The sequence below is a fragment of the Callorhinus ursinus genome, unplaced genomic scaffold (genome assembly GCF_003265705.2).
Source record: "Callorhinus ursinus isolate GAN/ISIS: 27379988/994484 unplaced genomic scaffold, GSC_fseal_2.0 scaffold18, whole genome shotgun sequence".
In the NCBI taxonomy this organism is placed as follows: Eukaryota; Metazoa; Chordata; class Mammalia; order Carnivora; family Otariidae; genus Callorhinus; species Callorhinus ursinus.
The window spans coordinates 9627318-9646210 of record NW_027397080.1 but is presented as its reverse complement, the minus strand read 5'-3'; the positions used below and the strand labels follow the sequence as shown (position 1 = coordinate 9646210).

At 54.5% G+C, this 18893-nt stretch overlaps 1 protein-coding gene and 1 long non-coding RNA gene across 2 annotated transcripts; one reads left to right on the top strand and one right to left on the bottom strand.

Annotated features, from left to right (window-relative positions):
• Positions 1–315: 315 nt before the first annotated feature.
• On the bottom strand, positions 316–2541 carry LOC141374486 (uncharacterized). The gene is made up of 3 exons (XR_012381413.1): positions 2423–2541; positions 682–1044; positions 316–393 (listed from the first exon to the last, which is right to left on the bottom strand). It is a non-coding gene; the product is annotated as an uncharacterized lncRNA (long non-coding RNA).
• On the top strand, positions 2405–16999 carry TFAP2E (transcription factor AP-2 epsilon). Its single transcript, XM_025856721.2, has 7 exons — positions 2405–2431; positions 2742–3218; positions 3778–3829; positions 12122–12344; positions 13676–13794; positions 14291–14432; positions 16077–16999. Exons 1-7 carry the CDS (start codon positions 2405–2407, stop codon positions 16357–16359), a joined length of 1323 nt encoding a protein of 440 aa, XP_025712506.1. The 3' UTR covers positions 16360–16999.
• The last annotated feature ends 1894 nt before the right edge of the window (positions 17000–18893 follow it).

Genomic DNA, 18893 nt, shown 5'->3' with positions numbered 1-18893 from the left:
TTCAACCCTGAGAACGAATAACCGACATGAAGGATATGGGTGAGCGATGAGCTAGAAAAGTAGGCTGAGGAGTGGTCAGGGTGCAAAGGAGGGGAACAAGGCAAGAAGGGGGTGTCTTAAGCTGCAGTGAAGTAGGGTGAGAAAATCCACGGAAGCCACAGGACAGGCAGCTTGCCCTGTCATTCTGGTCTTCCCCAGCCTGCTGGAGAGAGCAAGGGATCCCCAGAACTGGGCACGGGCATTGCCAGCCTTGCCCCTCATGGACTTCCCCCAAAGGGTCCACCAACCAGCGTGCCATGCACTAACCCACGCACACCTGTCCTGGAGTCTCACTTCAGGTGTCTTGTGGCTGAATTTGAGGGCGGAGGAGAAGGGGTCTCGTCACTCACACACCTGCATATACAGACACACACAAACCTCTGGTCTGTCCTGGGCACAGAGGTGGCAGCTCTGCCCAACTCCGCCTCACCCACCACCGTAGCTGGTTGTTCCAGCCTCCAGAAAGTTCTTAGTGATGTTGCTGCTTCCAGCCTCCTCCCTCTCCCATGGCCCCCCAGGCTGAGTTGACCCAGACCTGAGCTCTGCACCTGCCACGTGCCTCTGGGATACCCCGCTCAAGTCTCCTCCACATACATTCCATGAGTTAACCCCCCCTTCTGTAATCCACCTCCGCATCTTCACCTTTCCTTTTTCATCATCTGCTTCACTGGAAAGAGGCCTCAGAAAACATCCAGTCCTCTGAGCTCCCCTACTTTGTTGTCACTGTTGTTGAAGTTGCAGGAACTGAGGTCAGAGATGAAGAGGGACTCGCCTGGGAGCACAGGTTGGTCAGAGTCAGAACTACATTCCTAGGCACCTGAGGGGTAGGCAGTACTGGATAATTCCGAGCAGAGAGGCAGTAATTCCGAGCACAGAGAAAGGCTGGAGGCAGACCACCCTGGCTCCGCCACTCAGCTGGTGTTGGGCAAATCAGTCCACCTCTCTGTGCCTTGTCTTCCTCACCAGAGAACATGATGGTGAAATAACTCAGTATTCACCAGGTACCTGCACAGAGTATAGCACAATCTGTAATAAGGGCTTGCTGTGATTATTTCTTTCATATTTTGGTCTGAGCATCTTCTTGCCTTTTTTTTTTTAAACATCTTCCTTCTGCTTTTTAAATTCTTATTCCTCTTAGTATTCCTCCCATTTCCCTTTCTTTCAGCCTTGCTCCTGCTTCTGGGGGTTGAGGGGGCAGGGGAGGAGAGGGTTGGGTTTTGGGAGAAAGGTGGAGTGACTGCAGGGACAGCAATGTCCTTGAGAGCCAGCCAGAGCCTGCCGCGATAACCCACAAACACACAGCCTGTGCACATCAGTGTGATGACTGCACACCATCCATGTGGAGCAGTTACATATTCACTCAAGAGTCTCTTTGTGTGACAGGCCTACACTCAATCAGCCCAGCTCTCCTGGCTTCAGAAACATCCGGAGCCCTTTTCCGGTGGAACTCTTGCCCAACCCCCAACTGGACAACATTCTCCGTTTGTGTGTCCAGCTTCCTCACACCCTGGCTTGGCATTGGGAGTTATCAGCCCAAGAAGGCTGAATGAAGAGGGCACCTGTAGAGGGTCTTTGATCCAGAAACATTCAGAAAGACTGAGATGGTCCTCTACACACACGTACACACATAACACGCTGACACACGTGTACACATGAGCCAGTGGGCTTGAGTCTGCAGCTCCCAAACTTCTTCCACATTGACGATGGTCCCATCCATAGTCCTGTGATGTGGTTAGTGAAAGGACTGATACCCATTTTACAGACTAGGAAGCTGAGGATGAGGAAGCGTAGTGCCTTCCTCAAAGGCAAACAAAGGCGAAGAGCTGAGATTCAAACCCAGGACCCCCTACATCCTAGCCTCCAATCCTTCTCTGTTTCACCGCAGCTGGGAGCTTTGAGCCCAAAAGGCGGCTCAGACCAGCGGGGATTGGATTCACTCCCCGCTAGCCACCCCACGGGGTCGCACCAATGCCACGCCTCCCCTTGAACTGTCGCTGGGGAGAAAGCGGCCACAGCGTGTCTCTTTAATGCGCGCCCCGGAGGCCCAGCGCGCCCCCGCCACTATAACTGGAGTGCATGGAGCGGGCTGCGCTCAGAGGAAGAAGGGCGGGCGCTGGGCACCCGTTGACCGACTTTTCCAAGTGCGATCTGCGCCCGTCCGGCCCACGTCCCGCCCCCATGGACCTCCCCGGGGGCGCTCACAGCTGAGGACCCGACGCCCGCCGGGCTCCGGGCCGGGTTGCACCCAGCCGCCCCAAAGGGACAGCCGCGGGCTGTGCAGGCTCCCCGCGCCTCTTCCCGCGGCGCTAGCCGTCGGGCGAGGGCTCCGCCGCCGCCACGTTTCGCGCCCAGCGCTACGCGCCCCATGCTGGTGCACACTTACCCCGCCATGGTGAGTAGTCTCGGGGCTCGGGGCCCGGGACCAGGGAACCCGAGCGCTGGACCTGCCAAACCTACACCTCCAACGAAATCTCGGAGGGAGGGTGCCGCAGGGACTCCGCCAGCTGCGAACGCGGAAGACCGCTGTCCCAGCCCGAGGCTCCCGCGCACGCGGGCCCCTCCGAGATAGACCTAAGGCCCCGCGACGCGCTGGGCAGGTCGGCAGCCGGAACCCCGCGAGCGGAGGAAGGGGTCCTCTCGGACCGGGGTGTGGGCCCTTCAGCTGCCAGCGGGTCGCCTAACGCGCCCCTCTCCTTCCCCAGGAGCGCCCCGACGGGCTGGGCTCAGCGGCTGGTGGGGGCCGCCTGTCGTCTCTGCCCCAGGCGGCCTACGGGCCCGCGCCACCCCTCTGCCACACGCCGGCCGCCGCCGCCGACTTCCAGCCGCCCTACTTCCCGCCGCCCTACCCGCAGCCGCCACTACCCTACGGCCAGGCGCCCGACGCCGCTGCCGCCTTTCCCCACCTGGCCGGGGACCCGTACGGCGGCCTGGCGCCCCTGGCACAGCCGCAGCCTCCACAGGCCGCCTGGGCCGCCCCCCGCGCCGTCGCCCGCGCCCACGACGAGCCGCCCGGCCTGTTGGCGCCGCCCGCCCGCGCCCTGGGCCTCGACCCGCGCCGCGACTACGCCGCCGCGGTGCCCCGGCTCCTGCACGGCCTGGCCGACGGTGCGCACGGCCTGGCAGACGCGCCCCTCGGCCTCCCTGGGCTGGCGGCGCCGCCCGGCCTAGACGACCTGCAGGTGAGGCCCGAACGGTCCGGAATGAGCCAGAACCGGCCGCGGTGATGTAGGACTCTGGCTGGAGGCACGGTGACGAAGGCGGGCGTCTGACTCTTCTCTCAGCCTGCCACTTCTCACTCAGGACTCCGAGGATGAGTCCCAAATCCGGGTTAGATGCTGCCTGTCCATTCAGGCGGCCTGGCACCGAGTCAGTGAGCGGTGCCTGGAGGGCGGCAAGCCCTGGTGGAGTAAATGCGCAGAGGCGCAAACACTTCCTTAGCTCTCCACTGGGCCACGTGGGGCATCTATGGTCCAGTCCCATTCGGCTGGGGCAGCCTGTGCCTGAAGCGAAGAGAGGCGTTGGAGTTGTCTAAGGTTCAAAATTCCTATTTCGCACGGCAGGGTGAGGATCCAAGGGCTCCAGCCGCAAGGCAGTCCTGGTCCCGCCTGTGGCGCCCCCAGTATAGGTGGTGAGCATCTGGCAGAGCAGACAGGACCAGGACCAGGGACAGCAGGGGCTTGGGAAATGACAGGGGACTAGGTCCACAAGCGCCCTTACCACTACCTCTCTTGTTTTCAGACCATGGATGAGACCGGAATGAGTCTTCTGGACCAGTCAGTGATCAAGAAAGGTAAGGAACAGCATGCATCTGCTAGAGCAGAACTGGGGGAGATGGTTCAGGCTCCCCACGCACAGACCCATTTTCTTCCCTGTGGAGCTTGTCTCCTGTGTGTCGCTGGGTTCAGTGGCCAGCCGGCACTCTTCCTAGTCCATTAGAGGGGCAGCAGAGGCTGTGGTCCTGGCCAGAGCTTGGGCAGATGGGCTGGTTGGCATCTGGGCCCCAGAGCCTGTGGCCTGGGGTCGGCTGAGCCCATCGGACTCACTCTGCTGCTTGGGCCAGCCAAGCCGCACAGAGGGTTTTGGCCTCTCCCTACCGAGTGGAGGGCGCTCTTGTAGATCTGGAATTAATTTGCAGAACGAGTTAAACTACTTCCCTGTTTCCTAAGAGGTGGGAATGGGGGTGCAGTTCCCATGGGTTTCCTTAAATGATTTCCACATTACAATGCCTTACCATTTCCTAGCTAGGCAAGCTTTCCTTCCCAGCAAGCAGGGCCTTGGGGTCGATTAAGGGGAAGGGGAAACTTCAGTTTTCCCAGGGGGGAATTTTCTGTCCTTGCAGGAGCCTCTTTCTGCATTTAGGGTTATGGGAGTGGGTGTGTGGTGTGTTAGTCTGAGTATAGGAGGGCCAGGACCTACCTGATCCTGGATGTCCTATGTGAGTTCAGGATCCTGTACATGTCTGGTATGTTCCTTTCCTAGGTGTCTTTCTGGTATTTTTTGGTGTGTAAGTGTGTCTCTATTGCTGAGTGTGTGATGCGTGTCCACTACATTGGTGTATATTTCTGAGTGGGAGTTTCTGTGTGTGTGTGAGGGTCTTTGTTGTGTCCTGGAATTTGTTCTTTGGTACTGAGGATCTCTAAGCATGTGAGAATCACGCCCTGTGTGTTTTTGGGGGTGTTTGTGTCTCTGCACTAGTAAAAGCCAGGGGTTTGAGACCTGCCCTCCAGTGGATTTTCCAGCTGGAGGACCAAGTTCTGGACTTGCCAGGAAAAGGTGAGAAAGAGAGAGAACAAGACAGAGAGTCAGAGGGATCCAGGCTTTGGGCAGGCTCCTTAGATTTGGGGCGGGTTCCCCAGGAGGAATTCGGTGGCACACACAAGCCTGTGGTGCCTGGAGCAGGCACAGATTCCGCAGGATTTGGCTCCAGTTGTTTTTCAAAAGAATGAATTCAAGCCCAGGCACTGTTTGCACTTCCCGTATTCTCACGGGAGAACACGGGCTGAGGCTGGGTAGGGGTGGGGGCGGGGGGTGGTGGTGCTGGACTTCCAGGAGCTGGAGCTGGGTTACCAGGGACTGAAAGTTAGTTGGACAACCTAGAGCGTGTGGGGGGTAAGATGAAGGGACAGGCTTCCCGGAACTTAGGGGAGGAGAGCCTCCAGGTGTCGGGCTGTGTCACCTGGAGATGGGGATGTGGAGAGGAAGCTGGAACCGGCTTCCTGGAGTAGTCGCTGAGGTGGCGGGTGCTGCTGCCTTGGTTTAGTGGACTTTTGGGAACTCGTCGAAAGGAAGAGCACGGTCTGCAGTTGGCAAGAGCCTGCCGCTGAGCTGCGTCCGCCCGGAGATACGATCATGGTCGCGGCACCAGTTCCCGGCTTCCGCCCAGACTCGCGGGGCTGGGGCGGGTTGGGGGGAGCGGCTGGGCTCACTGATTCCCTCGGGGAGGCCAGCCTCCCCCCATTTGGGGTAGGAGCTTGGGAACCTCTGCCCTGGGGAAGGGTAGAAGGATCAGCTGGGGCTCTGTGTACCTTAAATTTCAACCCCCCGGCCAGAGCCAAGACAGGAAGCTGGCTGCGAGGAGGCACTGGAATTGCCCTGAGTTGGTTTCTCTCAAAGGACATCAGCTGTCATAAATTCCGGGTCTTAGGTGTGCGCCGGAATCCCCAGTAGCGGTCCCAGGACCACAGGGGGGGCAGCTGGGGTTGTCCGGAGTGCGGCCGGCTGGGCCCCGCGGGGCGGATGTGGGCGCTGGCGCGGCGCTGGGCGTCCCGGCCGTGGGCGCGCACACCCGCCGCACCGCGGTGCCAGCCCGTCGGTGGCCGAACGCAGGGAGACGGAGCGCGGCGACCTGGGCGCCCCACCCCGGACGACGAGTCACCACCCGGAGCGCGGCGGCAAAGGGCGAGGGGTGAAAGCCGGAGGCTCCCTGCGGAGGGAAGCGCCTGGTTCTCTAGCCGCGAGCTCGGCCTTCCGTCCGCGCGCCGCACCTTGGGGGAGGAGAGCGGGTCAGTGCCGGCGCTTTCCAACTTTGCAAACGCCGAGGCGGAGCTGGTCCCCGAAGGTCCTCACCTCGGGGCCGCATGGGCGGGCGACGGCGCGGAGCCGCTGTGGCTAAGCAGGTGGCCGGGCTGGAGGGCGGCGCGCAGGGGGCAGTTTCGCCGGGGACTTCCGCCGTCACTGCGGGGCGCCAGGGGGCCGTGGATTAGCGTCCTTCTTCGGCTTCAGGCCCTTCCGATGACATCGAGAGCCCCGGTAACATCCTGAAGACCTTCGGCGCTTGCCGGAGGTGGTGGAGGACCCACCGGCCCACCTGGGCCCTGGAATGATAGGAAATCATTTTTGGCCCTGGCGGGAGGGACAGCTGAGGTTGAGGCCGGGCAGCCGAGGCCCTGGGTGCGAAATCCGGGCAGCCCCCGCCCTACCCCAGAAGCAGTCTATCTATCGCAGAGTGTCGCCGGCGGGGGAGGGAAGCCTGGGAGTTCTCGAGGGTCCAGAACTTGGTTGTAAAACTTTCGATACTCCAGGCACTTGTCCTGTCTGCCTTCCTCCAGCCGCTCCCCTACCCCCTCTGGGCCGGTGTACCCTAAGTGTGGGCTAAGAAACCACACGAGGTGCTTATTTTAAAAATGCAGATTTCCTGGGCACCACTCCACATCTACTGAAAAAGAGTCCCTGGAAGTATGGCCCTGGAACTTGCATTTCTTAACAGATTTGTTGAAGTAAAATGTACAGACCTAAAATTCACCCATTTAAGAGTATAATTCGATGATTTTTAGTAAATTTATAGAGTTGTGTAGCCATTACCACAGTCTTAAGACATTTCCATCACCTGCTAAAATTCCTTCATTCCCATTTGTAGTTAATTCTCATTCCCACCCCAAGCCTTAGGCAACCACTGATCTGCTTTCTTTCTATACATTTGCATATTCTGGACATGTTATATCAACGGAATAAATAAATATGCCGAGGGTGCATCTAGCTCCTTTTACTTAGCGTAATGCTTTTGAGGTTCATCTGTGTCATAGCAGGTGTGAGTAATCCCCTTCGTGTTGCTGAGTAGCAGTACTCCATTGCATGCGCGAAACACATTTTGTGTATCCATTCATCAGCTGATGGACACTTGGGATGTTTCCACTTTTTGGCTACTATGAGCAATGCTGCTCTGATCATTCACATACATGTCTTTGTGTGGATATTTGTTTTCATGGCTCTTAGGTAAATTCCTAGGAATGAAATTGCTTGATGTTATGGTAAGTTTGTGTTTAATATCTTAGGAGACTGGCATGCAGTTTTCTAACGGGGCTATTCTGTTTTACATTTCTACTAGCAACAGCGCAAGAGGGTTCTTCACCTACACTTGATATTGTCTATCTTATTTTTTTAAGATTTATTTGTTTATTTTAGAGTACGGGAGCAAGAGAGACGAGTGGGAGGGGCAGAGGGAGAGGGAGAGAGAATCTCAAGCAGACTCGCTGCTGAGTGCGGAGCCTGACTTGGGGCTCTATCCCATGACCCATGAGATCATGACCCTAGCCAAAACCAAAAGTTGGATGCTTAACCGACTGTGCCACCCAGGCACCCCAATATTGTCTGTCTTTTTTATGATAGCCATTCTGGTAGTACCTCAGTATAGTTTTAATTTGCATTTCCCTAATGACTAATGATGTTGAGCACTTTTTCATGTGCTTATTAGCCATCCATATGTCATTTTTAGTGAGATATCTATTCACATATTTTGACCATTTTCCAATTGGGTTGTTTATCTTATTAATAGAGTTACAATAATTCTTTACATATTCTGGATATACATCCTTGATCAGATGTGTGATTTCCAAATGTTTTCTTCAAGTTTATGATTTGCCTTTCAATTTTTTTAATAGTGCAAAGGTTTTTAATTTTCGTGAAGTCCACTTTATCATTATTTTCTTTTATGGATCATGCTTTTAGGGTTGAATCCAGAAACTCATTCCCCAGCCCAAGAGCACAGAGATTTTTCTCCCGTTTTCTTCTAGACAGAATTGAAATTTTAGTCAGCTATCTGGGAGAATCTTTTGCACTCTCCCCAGATTCAGTGGTCAGACAGTATCTATCACCTGTGGATGGAGGGTGTAGACAAGTGTGTGCGTCTTGTCTGACAGGTTGGACGACTAGGAGATCTTGTGTCTGCCGTATCTTGGCTTCTGCTTGGGTGATGGGGGGAGGGGCGGCGGGGGAGGCAGGGAGAACCCCATGAATAGACCACTTCAGCCTCAGGAGTCACTGTGGTGTGGGAGATAAACACCAGTGTCCCTGCTTTGCAGTCTGTGCTAGTTTAATTCCTACCTCCATGACTGTCCTTTTCTCACGCCATCCACTTCCCTAACCTTGGGCTCCATTCCTCTTGCCATTTCGGAGGGCAGAGGCTCTGAGGAGAAGGGGAAGGACAAGTGGGGGAGGCAGCAGAGTCTGTCATTCCATACCCAAACGTATGTCCACCTGTCATGCACCTACACTCTGCAGCACCCGGGTGCTGGCATGTACTCCATGTTTAACTGTATCGACAGGAGCAAAAGCACCTGCAGATATCCATATACAAGCTGCCACATCCCTGCAACACTCAGGAGGGCAGAAACTGTCTGTATGTAGAGCTGGGGAATCAGTCCTCGTTCAGTGAGCCAGTGCGCATGTGCACTCTCGCCCTCACTGCTCTGTCCATGACAGGCATCACAGGGTGTGTGACCATTTTTGTGGCACATGAATGCTCACATGGGTCTCTGCACGTGCACAAACAGCCTCATGCAGGCTTGGTCTCCCTCCCCTCATACGGGGCCTGGCCTCAGGGAGCCCCTGGTTTGAATAGAAGTTGGGATGGAGGAGGCTGCTGGAGGAGAGAATTTTCTATTCCTTCTGCCGCCTCTGGCTAGGGGTCATGGGAGGGAGGACAGTCATCCTGCCCTTCTTTTTATTTATTTTTTATAGATTTTATGTATTTATTTGACACACAGAGAGAGAGAGCACAAGCAAGGGGAGTGGGAGAGGGAGAAGCAGGCTTTCTGCTTTCCAAGCAGGGACCCGATGTGGGGCTCGATCCCAGGACCCCGGGATCATGACCTGAGCCGTGGCAGACACTTAACGACTGAGCCACCCAGGCGCCCCTGGGTTTTTAAATTTTTGGATCGGTTGCCAGGGTTTAAAAATCCAGAGATTTCACAGAGAAATGCAGAATCCTGGTTTCATCAGCAAACAAATGAAGCGGGAGTTCTGGCAATGTCGATGTGTCCTGCATGGTACCTCTCAGCCACGGAGGGACTTTCCATAGGGCGGCGCCTGTCCCCCACACTTTGCTTCCTTGTTACCCATTGTGCTCTCCCTCTTTGAAGTCCAGAGCTGTGCTATCCACTGTGGGAGCTGCCGGGCACATGTGGCTGTTGGGCACCTGAAATGTGGCTAGTCGGAATTTAGATGGGCTGGAATGTAAAATATGCATTGAATTTTGAAGGCTGAGTACAAGGGAAGAATGTAAAATAGCTCATTAATAATCTTTAAAATACTGATGACACATTTCTTTGATAGTATTTTTGACACACTGGGGTAAATAAAATATATTAAAATTAACCTCACGTTTCTTTTTACTTTTTTTTTAAGATTTTATTTATTTATTTGTCGGAGGGGGGCACAAGCAGGGGGAGCAGTGGGCAGAGCAGGCAGAGGGAGAAGCAGGCTCCCTGCTGAGCAGGGAGCCCAATGTGGGATTTGATCCTGGGATCCTGGGATCATGACCTGAGCCAAAAGCAGACGACCAACCAACTGAGCCGCCCAGACGTCCCTCTTTTTACTTTTTTTAAAAACAGGGCTCCTAGAAAATTTAAATTTATGTTCTATGTATATATAAAGTGTATATATATATTTTATATATATACTATATAGCAGAAATAAACTATACTATATGTATAAATATACTATGTAACAGAAATATATATATATAAATATAAATATGTTATATATAAATATAAATATATTACATATATATATATAATAGTATATTTCTGTTGGTCAGTGGGGGTCAAGAGCCTAAAGGACAAATGGGGGACCAGGCAAGAGGGGTAAGCAGCAGCCGGAACACAAAGTGGGTGAAGGAGGGCATTACATGGAAGGTGTTAGGATGGTTAAGAATGTGAACTTTGGAGTCCATGATCAGAGTTCAAGACCCATTTCTGCTCCCTGCTTGCTATGCCACCCATCTGAACCTCTCTGAACTTTTAGTTTCTCCAATTTGGAATGGGGATAGAAAATAGCATCTACCTCATAGAGTTGTTTGTGTAAAGCACTTGGTATACAGTTGGCACTCGCTGAAGGATAGGCGAACTCATCCTGTCCTGCTCTGAAGCTGGGATCTGATTCGAGGGGAAGTGATGGGCAGTGATGGGTTTTAGCCTGGAGAGCGATGTGTTTCAGAAAGATCCTTTGGGGGGGGGGGGCAGGGAGACCAGAGCAGAGCTGCACCAAATTTCAGGTGGGAAGTGAGCGAGCGTCTGTGCTAGAGAAGTGGCTGCATGGGGGGTGGGGGGTGCGTGGAAAAAGGAGAGCCGCAGGACACAGTGACAGAAGGGATGTGGTGGGAGAGGGCAGCGTGGAGGGCATCACTGAGGTTTCTGGCCAGGTGTCCTGGTGGAGGGTGGGAATGCACATCCAGAGACGGAAAAGCTGGAGGGGCTCTGCCAGGCTGAGAACTGGTCAGCCTAACTTACCTCTGCATTCTCTGGCACACAGGGCTCAGCAAATCATTGCTGAATGGCTGGAGGGCTCCTGCCTTTGAGACCACAGTCCAGGGCTTGTTACTGGTTCTCAGGCTAGCAGCTGTGTGATCTCAGGAACACTACTTCACCTCTCTGGGCTTCAGTCTCCCCATCTATAAAATGGGAATAGTAAACATAGCCCCCTCGTGGGTTGTTCTGAGGTTTCGGTGACATGATCCGTGTAAGGACATGGCATAGTGAGTGCTCAATTAACTGCTGGCCTTGGGCTTCCCACTTTGTCCCCATACACACACACAAGGACTGCCTTCTCTCCTGCTCTCCCAAGGCTCTCACTTCCTTGGACGAAGAGAAGCCCAGGTGGAAGCAAGAACCTCGATTATTCTCCCTTCCCTTTGAGGCTAAGCAGGAGGATGGAGGTTAGGCCACAGAAAGAACTTTCTTTTAGAGCCAAGAGTATCTAAGTTGGGGTTGTTTTGTTTGGGTTTTCTTTTCCTTTTTCCGAGTAGGCTCCACGCCCAGCATGGAGTCCAATGCGGGGCTTGAACTCACAACCCTTAGATCAAGACTGGAGCTGAGATCAAGTGTCAGACATTTAACCGACTGAGCCACCCGGGCGCCCCTCCAAGTGGGTTTTAGAAAATTAACTTCTCAGAATCCCTTCCTTACCCTACACAGATTAGTAGATAGAGAGCTTTTGGGGCAGGGGCCTTTGCGGGTGTATCTCTTTATTCCTGTCTCCTTGAGCATCCCACAGTGACTTGGCAGGAAGAGGGCCAGGGCCAGAGGCCTAATGGGGTCATAAGCTTCCTGCCCCCAGGATGTGTGATCCCAAAGTCCCCAGGCCTTCACTGACCAGGGGGGTGGCATGTGGGGGTCACAAGCAGGCAGGGGGAGCTGAGGACTCCTTGTGCAGGCCTAGCTGGGCCCTGCTGCAGTGACCCAGGGCTCCTGCCTCCGTGTTTGTGGCTCTGTCTTTGATTGCACTTGCCCCGACTCCAGGACTCTGCAGAAGCCGAGTTAACAGGGCACCAGCCTGGCTCAGTAAAGGGAACACGGGTACAGGAGCCAGACGACTCCGGGTTCAGTTTGCACCACCCATTAGCTGAGTGGACTTGGGTGAGTCACGTTAACCTCAGTGTGCCTCGGTCTTTTCTAAAGCAGGGACACTAGAACTGCCCTTGGAGAGGCGCTAGGCTGTTTCGATGTGGCTGTGTGCCCAGCATGTGGCACGGTGCCCAGGACACAGCGCTTCCTCAGTGCTCCCACTCCACAGCTGGCTAGCGCCCGTGTCCTACACTCCCTGGCTCAGTGTTGTCTCTCTCTCCCTTGCTCTTGCTTCCATTCTGCAGTCCCCATCCCCTCCAAAGCCAGCAGCCTCTCAGCCCTCTCACTGGCCAAAGACAGCCTGGTTGGTGGCATCACGAACCCCAGTGAGGTCTTCTGCTCCGTGCCAGGCCGGCTCTCCCTGCTCAGCTCGACGTCCAAGTACAAGGTGACGGTGGGGGAGGTCCAGCGGCGACTCTCGCCTCCCGAGTGCCTCAATGCCTCCCTCCTGGGCGGTGTCCTTCGCAGGTAGGACGGCCAGCCGACGGTTCCCTGCCGAAGTCCGTGGTCATTTCAGACCTTCTCAGGGGAGCAGAGAGGGGCCAGCCTCACCCCAGGCCACAGCCTCATCTCCATCTCTGTCTCCTTAGGGAACTGTGCATGTTCTGGGGGCAGGCCCAGGTCTCCAGCAGCTCCCACAGGTCTGTGGGCTTGGGGGTGGGGGTGGACAAAGAAGCCTGATCGCAGAGAAGGGATGGAGGACTGACCCATGTTGGGCAGAATGGACAGGCTGGGGCTGGTGAAGAGAGAGTGCTATCTTCATCCTTTGCCCCAAGAAAGGTACCCCAGGACCCGAGGCCCACTCTCTGTGGGGCACAGGCCTCTCTCGTGTGTATGCGTTTTGAGGTCCATGGTTTGTCTTCACAGTTGGTTGTCTGTCTCTCTCTGTGCATGTATGTCCTTGTGCCCGGGTGGGGTATTTGCGCTTCAGGGCTAGGAGTTTTGATGTGTCTGAAGACGGTGTGTGAATGTGTGTGTGTGTGTGTGTGTGTGTGTGTGTGTGTGTGGCATAGGGGACACCCAGAAGTATATGTTTCCACGAATGTGAGTTTCCTGTGCTGCGCTGGCTAGAGTGTGCCCTCCTCTGTGTGTGATTGTGTGTGCTTCTAGAGACAGATGTATGTGTGTCTACATGTCTGCAGCTCTGTGTGGAGGCTTCATTTGTGTGTGTGGGGGGGCACCTGGTCTCTCTGAGCACCCCAGACATGCTTGTATGTGTCCCTGAGTGTCTGTACATCTGTCCCTGGGATCCTGGGTCAGTATGAGCTGTTTCTGCGGCCCTGTGTGTCCCTGGGAGCCCGAGACTGCGTGTCTCTGCGTATGTCTGACTGTTGCAGTGTGTGCGTCCTTATCGCCCTCAGTGTGTGTTCATCTGTATACGTGTTTCTCTCTGTGTCCCTGGGTGACTGTGTGTGTCCCTGTGTATCTCTGCATATCAGGCTGTGTGTCCCTGGGTAGCTGTGCATGGCTCAGCTGTTGTGCTGAGGTGGGGGAAAACCACCCCAAGATTCTGGCCTGTCCTTCCCCACCCAGGCTGTCCCTGTTGCTGTTGAGAGGATCAGGGAGAAGTGAGTGGCTCTGGGAGCTGGGTGCTAGGCCCCTCCAGCCCCACCTTGGCGGCAAAGTCAGTGAGGTTAGAAAGAGGTTGGGACCGGGCTGAAGGAGGCCCCAGGGCATCCCCAGGGCCAGACTCCAACTTCAGCAAGGGTGGGTGGAGGCAGCAAGGCCCTGTTGGGGTCACTTAGCCATACACTTCTTGTCTTCATGGTGTTTGTCTGTCTCTCTCTGTGCACGTCAAGGGCCAAGTCCAAGAACGGGGGCCGCTGCCTGCGGGAACGGCTAGAGAAGATTGGGCTCAACTTGCCAGCTGGCCGTCGCAAGGCCGCCAACGTGACACTGCTAACTTCGCTGGTGGAGGGTGAGTGAGGCCTGAGGGCACGTGGGCGGACGTGTGTCACCCAGTGTGACTGTGGGACTGTCCCTAACGCAGGACGGTGCGTCATGTATCAGGAAGGGGTGTGTGTGATCCGTGTGTATGTCTATATAAACCGCACGAGCGTGGGCTCATGGAGGGTTGGAGAAGAGTGGCCGGTGTTTGGATGGGGTGAAGGGATGAGGGGCTGAGAGTCCCTTCCCTGGAGGCTGGGGACTCTGGGCTCAGTCATCTTGAGCCCAGCCTCTGGGATACACGGTGGGCTCTGCTGCCACCCCTGAGCTTAGAGCCCCTGTGGCCCCAAGGGAGGGGCTGGGGCTGCGCCGGGAGGGAAACCAGAGGAAGGTATCTACAGGAGCAGAATGGGGCAGAACGGCTCCTGGCAGGGCATTGGAGGTGCAAGGCCATGCTTCACGCTCAAAGGTACACCTGGCTGGAGTGGCAGCTCATGGCTCTGCCTGCCCCCCACCCCCACCCCCAGGAGAGGCCGTGCACCTGGCCCGAGACTTTGGCTACGTCTGTGAGACTGAGTTCCCAGCCAAGGCAGCTGCCGAGTACCTGTGCCGCCAGCACGCTGACCCCGGGGAACTGCACAGCCGGAGGCGCATGCTGCTGGCCGCCAAGTGAGTGAGGGCGCCTCGCGTGGGTGCTTTGGGGCACCGTGCACAGGCACACGGAGGTGCAATGCAGACACAAACACCATGCAGGGGCACAGTGGCCGCCACTCACGTGCACACGTGATGTACACGTGGCACTGCACACGGGCACAGTGAGGCAGCACGCCGTGGACGCCACGGGGCGCACGTGGACACACAAACATATGCATCAGCAAAACCGGTGTCACTGCCCCATGGCATCACCAGCCCCAGTCCCACCATGGTGGTCTTGCTCCCCCTGCCAGAGCCCTTTGGCTCCGGTGACTTCCATCAGGGCACCAATGCCCACCCAGCCACAAGTTGACCCTCCCTTGTCCTTACTTCACCCCTGACCCCTCTGCAAGTCCCGTTGGTGCCTCCCCCCCACCACTCACATGCTGCCACCTCAGCTTTGGTCTCCTAATCTCACTCCTGGACCTCATCCCAGTGCTCCACTGTTCCCTCAGTCTTCCTGCACATGCACTGCTCCCCTGCCCAAGAACCTTCAATGGCTCCCCAGCTACTGCCCTGATTTTCAAACTAGGTTCTATGGGGATGCTTTAGGGCCTGTTTAATGAACTGGTATTCTGTTCAGATTTAGTTTTTAGAAGGGTTCCACTGCAAGAAAAGACACACAGAGAGAGACAGACAGAGAGAGGGAAGGAGAGTAAGTCTAGACTCCTTTGAGGGCCCCACAATCTGGCCGGCACAAACCCCACCCACTGCAGCTGACCTCGCTGTCCCCTGCCCTCACACCTGCTGCTCAGAACACCATCCAGTCCCCCATCTAATGTGGTCCCAATGCAGTCAGATCCCACCTGCACCCTCCTCCTTTGGGGCTTCCTCAGGTTCCCTAGGCAGAAGTGGAATCACAAACTCAAGGAATTCCACGGCTCATGGGACCTTTGAAGCTGTTCATATCGTTGCCGGAGAAACATATCCAGGGCAGGGCTCCCCTCACCCATGAATCAGCTAACTCATCAGAACTTCCTGGGGCCCAGTCATGTGTAAAATGCTGACTGGCTTCCATGGCGATGCAGAGGTGAGACAGGAGTACATCCTCCTGCCTGAGCCACATGCAGGATGCAAAGAAAGGAATAATGGCCACAAACTGGAGCAAGATTCAGATCCCAGCTTCATCACTTGGACAAGTCAGCCAACCTATCTGAAGCCAACGTTCTTCCGTGATGAGGAGGATGATCACTGTCTAGATTTGTTGTGAGGATTGAGATGATGCATCCAGTGCTTGGCCCAGCCTCACTTCATGTTCAGCTATTCATTGTTCCCTAATTATGTCAAAGACAAAGCTCTGTGAAGCATTGGGTGTTTGGAATGGGAGTGGGCGAGGGGATCAAGGAAAGTTTCCTGGCTAAGGTAGTAGAGCTGGACTTTGGACATGGGCAGGACATCCACGGGAAGAGACTGTAGGGTATTGGCATATGCCGTTTACTAGCTGTGTGATATTGGGCAAGTCAGTCGATGTCTCTGAACCAGTTTCCTTTTCTGTAAAATGGGTATGATCGTCATTTGCAGACTATTGACAGGGTCAGCAATCATAAATATATTATATATATAATCCTTCTCTAGGCTCAGATTTTGTCCTCTAACCCCCAGCCCTCCTTCCCCCACCAGGCAGATCTGCAAGGAGTTTGCCGACTTGATGGCTCAGGACCGCTCACCATTGGGCAATAGCCGCCCAGCACTCATCCTGGAGCCCGGGGTACAGAGCTGCCTGACACACTTTAGCCTCATCACCCATGGCTTTGGTGGGCCCGCCATCTGTGCAGCCCTTACTACTTTCCAGAACTACTTGCTGGAGTCACTCAAGGGCCTGGACAAGATGTTTCTAAGTGGTGCGGGCAGTGGGCACGGGGACACCAGGGCTCCAGAGAAGGATGCCAAGCACCGGAAATAACTGTCTCCCCTGTCTCATCCCAAAGGGGTTCCCAAGGCCTGAAATGAGGCTTGAGTTCCTGGGAGTGAGCCCGAAAGGATTAAAAGGTGGAGCTTGAGTCAGGCCAGAAAGTGAACATTCATCCAGAGACCCCTGAGTGAGAGGTTGGAGACGGCGTGATGGCTGCTCTGCAGCCATTTGTCGAGAAGGGCCCAGAAGTCTGCCGTGTGCGTGCAATTTTCTGACCACTTTCCTTGATTGCTGAGATGTGCTTGGACAGGAAATTGGCATGGAGGAACCTGGTCTTGGGGCTGAGCCCCGTGCATCAGAGTGCCTGGGCAGCGGTGGATTCTCCTAGAGGCCAAGGCCTTGCTGTTTTTACTCATGGCTGAGGGGAAAATTGTTAACAAACCAGAGGTGTTGAGGAGTTGGCATCCCTCGTCCCAGAATCTCCTACCCCCAGAAAAGGGGTGCTGGCAGGAGGCCCCAGTGGGTTCTTTGGAACCATCCCACTCTTGGGAAGAAGTAGGCAGGAGGAGCCCTCAAGGAGCAAAGATAAAGCACACACGGAAGAACCTAAATCCAGGCTGCCCGTCACAGTCCTATGGCTGTCTGTCCTATTTATTGATGTATGTTGTAATTAAATTTGAAAGTTTAAAAATGTCAAGTGCAACTTACTTATCCTGAGTTGAGGACTCTTGTTTCACTGTTTTCTGCTTACGCATCAAGATGTCCAGCCGGACCAGGATGGAGAGGGTGTTTTTGCTCACAAAGGGCTGGGGGTGGGCTGGGGGCAGGGATGAAGAAAGATTGTGTCGGGGATCCTGAGGTTGTCACGGAGATTTTTTTATTTGCTATTGTTTCTCTTGACCCTACAGTCGATGTACCTCTTCAACTCTCCAATTGCTTTCTCATTCTCTTAATAAAACCTTTTTACTGGGTATGAAACTTCCCTGTCCTTCTTCAGCCCAGGCCTAGATTTGCCTCTCAAGTGGGCAAGGGGCCTCTTGGGGGGAATCATAGGAGGGGGCTGTGGACACCACGGTGTCTGTGGGGAGCTGCAGGTAGTGGGTCCATCTGCTTCGCCAGCGTGGCTGTCATTTGTGTGTGTGAGAGAGAGGTGAATCCCAGGTGTGTATGCGTACTCGTGACTGGGCGGGCCTGTGTCCGTCTGGCTGTGGGTCTGTGTGATATCACCATGACCATTGGTGGTGGGTCTGTTTGTGTCCGTGTGGATGGTGGTGACTACGTGTGTGGCCAGTGCTAATCCAGCTGTCTTCTTGAGGATTTCATTCTTCAGGCAGCTTTTCTTTCCTCATCCAGTGTCTCCTTCTCTATACAATCGTCTACTACATCACTTCCCAAAGCACTCCTATTCTAGGGTCTGTCACCTGACAAAACATAAACCTTCCCGCATTTATTTCCCTAGCAGTTCAAGTTCGTGAAAGATCAATACCCCTCTCCCTCCACTTCCTCACCCCCAATTCACCCTTCAACCCACTTCGTCTGGCTTCCATCCCCAACCAGTCTATTGAAATTCACTCAGCAAGGTCACCAACAGCTACGGTGTCAAATCCGAAGGGCTCTTTTCTGGATTTAGCAGCACCTGACATGACTGACCACTTTCTTTTCCGAAACACTCTTCTCTGTGGCTCCCAACATCCAGTTTTCTCTGACCTCCCTGGTACCAACCCTGGGTCCTTCTCTACTTGACCTCTAAGCGTTGACCTTCCTTGGGGGTGCCTCCCTGATCTCCAGGCTTGTGTGTACATTAGCCTGTCTAATATTTCCACTGGACTAACAGGCATCTCAAATGTACGTCCGAAATGGGAGTACATGACTCAGGTTCTCTTATCTCGACCTCCTCCACACTCCTCCTCTGAGTACATGGCACCACCCTCCCCCCAGCTGCTCGAGCCAGAAACTGGGAAGTCGTATCTGATTCTTTCCCGATACCCAGTCCATCAGCAGACCCGTCCTCTTCTCTCTCCTCTGCCATGACCCTGGTCCTCAGGACTAGGCAGTAACCTTCCAACTGCTCTTCCTATTTTGACCCATACACCTTCATACTAAACTCTGCAATGACCCGAGCTTTGCCCACCTCCAACCTCATCTTAAACTATTCTCTTCACCATTCCCTTTGCTCTGATGAGAGCAAACACTAGCTTCCTGCTTATTCCTGCAATTACCACTTAGTCTTATGCCTCCGGGCCACTGCACTCACTGAACTCTTAGCCAGGAACGCTCTTCAGCTGGTTCTTTGCAGGTGTGTTGTCCAAGATGTTGAGTGTTTTGCAGAAGTGAAGGGAATTTAAGGTCTACGCATCATCTCCAGGGTAAAGGTCCAAAGATATGATTTCTTTTCCCAAGAAGATTCACTGCCTCATCCCACCCATATGGAAGAAGGAATGGCGGGAAGGCAGTTAGTATGTATGCTCTGCTTTAACCAAAGCCCTGGGCCTGGCAAGAGACACTCAACCACTAAAGTTGTTTGAGACCATGGGAAGTTGAAGGGATTAAATAACACATATAGCACTTAAACAATGCCCAACACA

What these genes read in the sequence shown, in the direction of transcription:
- TFAP2E (XM_025856721.2), top strand. Translation starts at nt 2,405, where the DNA reads ATGCTGGTGCACACTTACCCCGCCATG. An exon ending in CCGGCCTAGACGACCTGCAG is followed by an intron (nt 3,219 to 3,777) that starts GTGAGGCCCGAA and finishes TCTTGTTTTCAG; the next exon opens with ACCATGGATGAGACCGGAAT. An exon ending in CTGGGCGGTGTCCTTCGCAG is followed by an intron (nt 12,345 to 13,675) that starts GTAGGACGGCCA and finishes GTGCACGTCAAG; the next exon opens with GGCCAAGTCCAAGAACGGGG.